This window comes from Malus domestica, chromosome 05 (genome assembly GCF_042453785.1).
Source record: "Malus domestica chromosome 05, GDT2T_hap1".
In the NCBI taxonomy this organism is placed as follows: domain Eukaryota; kingdom Viridiplantae; phylum Streptophyta; class Magnoliopsida; order Rosales; family Rosaceae; genus Malus; species Malus domestica.
The window spans coordinates 31769531-31778952 of NC_091665.1; the positions used below are offsets into that span (position 1 = coordinate 31769531).

At 40.5% G+C, this 9422-nt stretch overlaps 1 protein-coding gene across 1 annotated transcript; it reads right to left on the minus strand.

Annotated features, from left to right (window-relative positions):
- Window positions 1-534: 534 nt before the first annotated feature.
- LOC103427955 (inorganic phosphate transporter 1-4) lies at window positions 535-5288 on the minus strand. Its single transcript, XM_029102610.2, has 2 exons — window positions 4783-5288; window positions 535-2487 (listed from the first exon to the last, which is right to left on the minus strand). The coding sequence occupies exon 2, from the start codon at window positions 2421-2423 to the stop codon at window positions 807-809; it is 1617 nt and encodes a 538-aa protein (XP_028958443.1). The 5' UTR covers window positions 2424-2487; window positions 4783-5288; the 3' UTR covers window positions 535-806.
- Window positions 5289-9422: the final 4134 nt, after the last annotated feature.

A 9422-nucleotide genomic window follows, 5' to 3' on the forward strand; every position in this document is an offset into this window, starting at 1 on the left:
TTCTGATTTGGGGGGAGATTTTCAGGTAAAAGTAATCAATAATTTCTCAATGATTTGGAGACCAAAAGCAAAGAAATTATAGAATGATGGTAGAAATAAATGGATTAATGGAATAGTGTGCCGAGTGTAAGAATGTACGAACACCCTCTGTATTAAATTGGAAAGTAAAAAAGTTCTATAAGTTCGAATCCTCAATCACATTGAGAAGAAAAAAATACATGAAACACGTTTTGTTTGACTTCTTTTGAGCATTACAAATATAAGATTTCTATTAAAAACAAGGAATATAATATTAAATTTTCTCTTCGTATTGTCAAGATTTCCTTAGAAAAAATAAAGAAAAATAATATCAACGAAATCTGAGTGGTTGGAGTTCTTGAGTGTGAATGATTGTGCTTTATCTCTATTATTACGTGACTACAACTACGATCTGATATAAGACATACTCTGAACAGTGAGTATGGACTAGCCACGCTGCCTTAAGAGAAAATGTGCAAAACAACCTAAACCCCCAAAATAAATTCAACTTTCACATTGAGAAACAGAAAACGGTTGATGATTCTCTTCTACTTTATATACTCAATACCATTTAGTCACAGCTGCGGAGAGAAACATGGGTACCCTAGTTTTGATCATACACGCGACACCGCAGATGACAATTTCAAACACAAAACATTAGGTTCAAAGATAAACGCTGACGCTTTACGTACACACATGTTATACCACAAAGGATGAAATACCCCTCCCCAAAATGAACTACAGGCTTACATTACAACATTATTTTCTGCACTGCTTATAGATCCAACCTACACAACTGGAACTGTCCTGTTGTTATAGCTTGATTGCTCCAACTCCACTGTCCCGGTTTCGCTTTCTTCTTCGTTCTCACCCGACATCTCCTCCAACGACCTCCCATTCGATTCAGGCACCAAGAAGGTGAACAATATCCCCAAGAAGTTGACCACACCCAACACAAGGAGCGAGTTTTTAACCCCGATGCCTGGAGGGTACCCTGCATCTGTCTTGTTCTTATCTTTGTTCTGAGCCAAGTACAAGAACCCGAATGCACCAACTATGGCGCCAAGCTTCCCGGACGCAGCTGAGATTCCATGACACGTAGACCGGAACCTAGCTGGGAAAATCTCAGCCGGCACAACAAATGTGGTTGCATTAGGACCGAAGTTTGCGAAAAAGAAGGTCAATGAGTAGATCACTACGAACCCAATTCGGTTGTCCTTGTGAGTCCAATGTTCGTAGGGAATAGCCAGTGCAAACATGAACACTGTCATGAAGAAGAATCCCATCAACTGAATTGCAAATCTTCCAATCCTGTCAATGAAAGCTACCGTAAACCAGTAGCCAGGGACAGTACTGCACAATGCAATAAGAGTTTGGGCCCTTGCGATTCTGTAAACTTCTTCAATAGCATTCATTGTCTCTGCAGGAGGAATCCATCCGATCGCACTGAAAATATCCTTTTGGAACAGATTTTGGCTGTAGAATGCAATGTCAAGTAAGAACCAAGTGCTTGTTGTTCCAAGCAAGTGAAGTCCATGACGGTGCATAAACTCCTTGGAGAACAAAGCAAATGCATTAGCAGTCGGCTCAGCCTTCTGGGGTTCTGCTTCAATTTCTACCTGCAGAACCTTTGACATGTCGGATGCAGCCTGTTTCGCATTCTTTGCAACAAGGGCGGTGTAACGGGCAGTTTCAGGCATCTTCATGCGCCAGTAGTAAGTCAGTGCAGCTGGGATTGCTCCTACCATCACAATAATCCTCCACAGATAGTCCGCTTGTGGAACGGTTGAGGCAAGTGCATTGACCTTATATGTTGGAGCATCAAAATTGGCATTAAACGCGGCCGAACAGATAATAGCAAATATCCCACCTGCTAAAATTCCAAACCCCTGCATGGCAAAGACCGCGGCAATGAAAGCGCCCCGAGTCTTCTTGTTAGCATACTCAGACATGATTGTGGCAGAAAGAGGGTAGTCACCGCCAATACCAAACCCTAGCCAGAACCGGAAGAAACAAAGCGTTGACATTACGGTTGTTGGGGTATGCCCAAATGAGAGACCTGAAGCAATAGAACATATGACCATAAGCATAAGAGTCATTCCATAAACTTTCTTCCTTCCCATCTTGTCACCAAGCCAGCCAAAGAAGAGCTGGCCTGCTAAGGTTCCACAAAACGCCACACCATTTACGGCAGCTGACACATTCGGAGGCAATGTCCCGGGCTTCTCTGCGCCTTCAACGTGGTAGTATATGCGGCCGAGCAACTTGGTCACCAAAGAAATGCAGAAGAGATCATATGCATCTGTGAAGAATCCCATTCCAGCAATGATAATTGCAGTGAAATGGTACCATTGTGTTTTTGCTACGTCAAGTGCATTGAGAACCTGTAATTGCTCTTTAGCCATGGCTAAGCTAGCTTTTACAAATTCTCTCTCTTCTGTTTCTTTCTCACCAACTTTTTTTTTTTATCTGCACAATTTGAAGAGTGATAAAATGAAAAAAATATTTATTGTGCGGAAGTGGCAAATACAACCTAAAATATTCAAACAATAATATAACAACAAATATAAATAACGAGAGAATAATACAACAATTTATAACGGTTCGGCTTTACTACACCTAGTTTGAAGACAGCGAAAAATTTAAAAATTTAAAATTAGTATTTACATTTAGTACTACAGTCTACTAGTATTCCTCTTCACTTGTAAGTGAAATGTCTTGGATTCAATTCTCGTCAAAGGTGAATTTGAACAACATTATTGTTAGTCTATTGTAAGGCTAAGCGCATCTTCTTCTCCATTAATGTAGAATATCGTTTATCAAAAAAAAAAAAAAACAATCACAACTCAAATCCTGAATACATCTAAATCATCGGAAGTTTCCAATGAGCGTGATAATAAATGAGTCAATCTTCAACAAAGGGGAAAAACAAAGGAAAAGTCAAACAATTGTTTAATTATCAACCAGGGAGTTTGAAAATTGGACTCCCAACGCTGGCAGGTCAAAAATAATTTCTGACTACAGAGCCCTCGATTTTCCACCAGTTGGTCATACGTTGAAAATTAAATTTTGCCTCACCTAGAATTCCAGGTTCAACCAATTCACTTTATATTTTCTGACTTTTCAAAATTTTTTGCCACTAATTTATCACATCACAACATTTAACTAGAGAAAAAGAATTCTTATAAAGATACTATAACGAAATGCTACGGAGATTTTTTTTCAGAAGTAGGATTCTCATGTACTCTCTCCCCCTTTATGTTTTTAACCCAAAATTTTATATGTTGTTACAGAAATTAACGTTAAATTGAAAAGTGACAAAAAATTTATGAAGAGCCAACACTTTAAAAGAATCTTTTTAGCATTTCTCTAACTAATTACACATTCCAAAGAAATTTTATTTGCCACCCCCCAAAAAAAGGGACCATTTTATTTGAGCATGAAAAAGTGAAATGATCTGATGAAACTAGCAAAACTTCCATGACTACTGGAAAAGTGGAAGAAAAGACAAACAATGAACTCTGCCTCATTCTACCACTGAAGAGGTTTTTGTTTTTTTGGCCAGATTTCTCAAGTGAGAAAAGCTCTGGTGGGGCATTTGGACCACGTCGCCTGTCATACTTTGCTCCTTTCAATTTCATATTAATTTTACTCGACGTGAGAGTCGTCCTATACAAATTTTTGAAGCTTGAACTAGGAAAATCACATTCAAACTGCCCCACACAAGCAGACAAACAGAAGTTCAGTCTCTATACCAAACCATTTAAAATATGCACCAACCAATCTTTATCTCTAATAAAATTTAAAATTATTTTAAAATCTTCAACCTTTGTCTCTCCAACGATATCAAAACCACGTGGAAGTAAATTAAATTTTCAATCTTTGCACTCTAAGAGTCTAAAGACTACGTCATTAGAGTGTAAAGTTAAACCCTTTAAATTACCCTTCAAACAGAGCGGCCTAGGCCTATTTTTCCAGGGTTGTTTAACCAGATTTCTAAGGATCAAAAATATCAAAACAGTAATTTAATTGGCTTAAACTAATATTTACAGCTATTTACAGATGAAGATTATGAATGCGATTAATTGTTTGAACGGGTACAAATCTTTAATACTCTAAATTCAGAAGATAATCTCAGATCCAAAACTCAGAATTAATACTACTTTTAACTTATTTTTCCAACTTACCTGCATCTGATGCACAATGGGTTTCTGAAAATTCTATCTTTTCTACTTCATCTCTGCTTAAGACCCCAAAAAAATAAAATAAAAAATACAATGAAAGGAGGAGTTTTTAGAGTCAAAACCAGAAAATTAGTTTCTGATATGGTAGCTGACACGTCTGTGCTGTAATTTCGAGAGGGGGATTTTGAACTCGGGTACAAGGGGCGGGCAAACTGTCCCGAGTATTCTGACTGACTAAGCGGCCGAACTCACATTTCAGCGGTTCATAAATCAGAAGCGGGACAAATTAAGAAAGAGATACCCATGTGAGAATTGCAAAAGGGAAGAGAACCCCATGGACGATATGCATCGAAAAAGCTACAAATTGTATCTATTCCCAATGACAAAGAAAACCCCACTGACTTTACACTTTACACTTTGCACTTAGATCTTGCAACTTGCATGCATGATAGAGAATTATGCATGGAGATATCAGTGGGCTTAATTACAAGATCAACAACAATGGAAGCAAAAATTAAGCATAAACAAAGATGTTTAATATCTAATTAGATAAATTAATTGATTTAATTTGCACACTAACCTGTTGGGAGCGAGCGAGCGAGAGAGAGATGAAGAAATTTGATGGTGAGAAAAGGAAAATGAAGGGATGCGAATATTTATAGGCAGGCAGGCAGCAGCCAATGCGTTCACACGAAGGAATTTCCACCGGCATATTCCATTTTCTCCCCGCGTCCGTCTTTATTTTTCAAGTCAACCGTCGCACCCTGTTTCTGTTAGGAATGTCGGTACTACAAGATAGAGAATGCACAAGGTAAAGTAGAAAATGGACGCCAAGAATTTATGTGGTTCGGCAATTTATGCCTACGTCCACCAAACAAGGAATCTTCACTATATGAAAAAGATGAATACAACAAGAGTAGTCTTACCAAGCCAAAGACAAGGCTTGATGGATACAAGAAAGTATAACACACATTTTCTATCACTCTAAACTTCACTCACACAATGTGTAGTGGAACACTCTCACTCTCACTCTCACTCTTGGAGTGGAACTCTAGCTTTGGACTTGATCCTTTGCTACTCACTCTTGGTTCTCAATTGGTTACATCACACCCATATTTATAGGTGAGGGCTTGGCATTCTACTAGTTTCTAGTTCCTTCTTCAAACCTCTAGTATAGAAAAATCTAGACTAGCCATATACTTGTAGCTTCTAGATCTTTCCATTTGCAACCAAGGAAGCTAGTACTCTCTAGCTTCTTCCATCAACTTAATAACATTCTAGAATTGTCTAGCAAGCTCCAGCCTCATCTCTTGCTTACTAGAATAATCTAGAACATTGATCATGGGCTGGACCATATACCAACAATCTCCCCCTCCAGTCCATGAGGGAGGAATTCCGATCATGACTCCAAGTTACCTGGAGTTCATCCCAGCAGCCTTAATGCAGAATTCCAACTTTGATTTTGTGACTACCTTTGTCAACATGTCTGAAGAATTATTATCGGTATGAATCTTCTTCAGCTGCAGCAACTTGTTCTCGATAGCGTCTCTAATCCAGTGATAACGAATATCAATGTGCTTAGTGCGTGAATGATATGTAGTGTTCTTGCTCAAGTCCAGAGCACTCTGACTATCACAATAAATGCCATAATCACTTTGCTTCAAACCCAACTCTTGGAGAAACTGCTTCAGCCACAACAACTCCTTGCATGCTTCTGTAGCGGCTATGTATTCAGCCTCGGTTGTGGACAAAGCAACACACTTTTGCAACTTGGATTGCCAAGACACGGCTCCCCCGGCAAAAGTGAACAAGTACCCAGATGTAGATTTTCTACCATCCAGGTCACCTCCCATGTCAGCATCTGTAAATCCTTCCAAGATTGGTTTGGAACCGCCAAAGCACAAGCACATCTTAGAAGTCCCCTTCAAATATCTGAGAATCCACTTAACGGCTTCCCAGTGGTCCTTCCCTGGATTAGAGAGAAACCTGCTCACCACACCTACTGCATGAGCAATATCTGGTCGTGTGCACACCATTGCATACATGATACTTCCTACTGCTGAAGAGTAGGGAACAACTGCCATTTTCTCCTTTTCTTCATATGTTTTTGGACACGACTCTTTGCTCAACTTGATATGATTGGCTAAAGGTGAGCTTACCGGTTTGGCTGCTTTCATGTTGAACCTTTCAAGCACCCGTTCAACATACTTTTCTTGTGACAGCCACAACTTCTTGGATTTTCTGTCACGAATTATCTCCATGCCCAAAATCTGCTTGGCTGGCCCTAAGTCCTTCATGTCAAAGGACTTAGATAACTCTTCTTTGAGCTTTTTAATCATAGAAGCATCTTGTCCGACAATCAACATGTCATCAACATAAAGCAATAAGATGATGAATGTACCTCCAGAAAATTGTTTGATATAGACACAAGAGTCAGCATGAGTTCTCTTGTACCCATTACTCACCATGAATGAGTTGAACTTCTTATTCCACTGTCTCGGAGCCTGCTTAAGACCATATAAACTTTTCTTGAGCTTGCACACCAAATTTTCTTTACCTTTGACTTCAAAGCCTTTGGGCTGCTCCATGTATATCTCCTCTTCTAAATTGCCGTGGAGAAATGCAGTTTTAACATCTAACTGCTCGAGCTCAAGATCCATGCTTGCTGCCATACCAAGGATAACTCGAATGGAAGTCATCTTCACCACCGGTGAGAAAATCTCATCAAAGTCAACTCCTTTCTTTTGACCAAAACCTTTGACAACCAAACGAGCCTTGTACCTTGTCATGTTGTCGTCTCTTTTCAATTTGAACACCCACCTGTTTTTCAATGCTTTCCTGCCCTTTGGAAGCTCCACCAGCTCATAGGTATCATTCTTTGATAAGGAATCCATCTCCGACTCCATTGCCTTCATCCATTTGTCACTGTCGTTATGAGCTCTGGCCTCCTCATATGTTTCGGGCTCTCCATAATTAGTCAACATGATATACTCTGATGAAGAATACTTGGTAGACGGTCTTCGACTTCTGATGGATCTTCTGACCTGATCTTCATTCTCTTGTAGGGCTGAAGGCTCCCCCTGATTGGGTTCTCCTTGAATATGCTCTTCTTGACTAGGCTCCCCCTGATCAGCAATCTCATGGTTTGGCACATCTTGATCAGGCTCCTCTTGATTAGCATTATCTGATTCTGCAGGCACTTCATTGGCAGTTGCTTCAGGGATGTCATCGTGACTTTCTTCATCTGAAGCTAATGGATCAACTCCTCTGACTGCGCCATCTGGTTGTGCCTCTTTATCCGAATCCCCAATTGTTTGTTCTTCATAAAAGACCACGTCTCTACTTTGGATAAACTTCTTCTGGTATGGGTCCCATAATCTGTAACCAAAATCTTCACCGCCATAACCAAGAAAGATGCACGGTGTAGCTTTGTAGTCTAACTTCGATCTCTGCTCTTTGGGCACATGCACAAAAGCTTTGCAACCAAACACCTTCAGATGAGAGTAAGACACATCATTACCAGTCCATACTCTCTCTGGAACATCAAGACCTAATGGTACTGATGGAGATCGGTTGATCAAATAGCAGGCTGTCCTTACAGCTTCACCCCAGAACTGCTTAGATAACTTTGCAGTCCTCAACATACACCTGACTTTCTCCATGATGGTTCGGTTCATTCTTTCAGCAACACCGTTATGTTGTGGAGTTCCAGGAACTGTCTTCTCATGACGTATGCCATGTTTTACACAATACTCTCTAAACTGGTGAGATGTGTACTCGCCGCCGTTGTCGCTACAAAGGCACTTGAGAGGTTTCCCAGTTTCCCTCTCCACCATGGCATGGAACTCCTGGAATGTCTGAAACACCTGGTCTTTGGATTTCAACAAATACACCCACACCCTTTGGCAAAGGGAATGTGAGACTTCTTTGCCAAAACCTGTAGGCCTTTCTCGCTCATGTGACCTAGCCTCTTATGCCACAAGTCTAGAGATGAGTCCTCCACAGCATTCAACTCACCTTTCAAAACCTTGGCATTTGACCGGTACAACGTACAACAAAGTCGTGCTCTTGCTACCACCATTAAGCCTTTAGTAAGCTTCAATTTTCCTTCGCCAATATGGTGATAATATCCTTGTCGATCAAGGGTACCAATGGATATCAGATTGAGACGTATATCAGGAATATGTCTCACATCTTTCAACATCAATTGGCAGCCGAGATTAGTTCTTAGACATATATCACCAATTCCAAGAATTTTGGAATAGCTTTCATTCCCCATCTTCACTATGCCAAAGTCACCTTCTTTGTATGTACTGAAAAACTCCCGTTTGGACGTAGCATGGAAGGAAGCTCCATTGTCAAAGATCCATTCAATGTCTCTGTCAGAGTTGCCCATATGCAGACATTCACCAACAGACAATATTTCTGGTACATCACCACATATGACAGCAGTGGTATTGCCAGTATCATCTTTCTTCTGATTGTTTCCTTCCCTTTGCTCTCTCTTCCAAACTCGACAATTTTTCTTCATATGGCCTTCTTTGCCACAATGGTGGCATGCACCCCTGAACCTTGACTTGGATCGGCTAGGACTCCTGCCATGACCTCTAGGCCCTCTACTCGTGCTTCTTCCGCGGTTCTCTGTGACAAATACTTGGCTGCTATCTGTGCCAGAAATCTTTCTCCTTGTATCTTCATTGAGCATGCTATTTTTAACATTATCAAGAGTAAGAACACCATTAGAAGCAGAGTTACTTATACTCACCACAAAGGTCTCCCAACTGTCTGGCAAGGATCCAAGTAACAAGAGCGCTTGTAGCTCGTCCTCGATCGTCATTTTCATAGTAGCCAACTGGTTGATGATATTCTGGAAATTGTTCAAGTGTTCTGCTACACTTAAACCATCCTTGTACTTCACATTGATGAGCTCTTTGATCAAGAAGGCTTTCTTGGCTGGGGTCTTCTTCTCAAACAAGGACTCAAGCTTCGTCCAAAACTCGCGAGCATTGGTTTCATTAGACACATGGTGAAAAACACTATCATCCACCCATTGTCTAATTGTGCCAATAGCCTTGCGATTCATCTTCTTCCACTCGGCATCGGACATGCTCTCGGGCTTAGCGGCATCTCCTTCAATTGGCTCATGCAAATCCTTGCAATAGAGAATGTCCTCCATCCTTGGCTTCCATGTTACCCAATTGGAGTTGGTGAGTTTGATCA

Excerpts from the sequence above, each read along its gene's own strand:
- LOC103427955 (XM_029102610.2), bottom strand. The coding sequence starts at position 2,423 with ATGGCTAAAGAGCAATTACAGGTTCTCAATGCACTTGACGTAGCAAAA.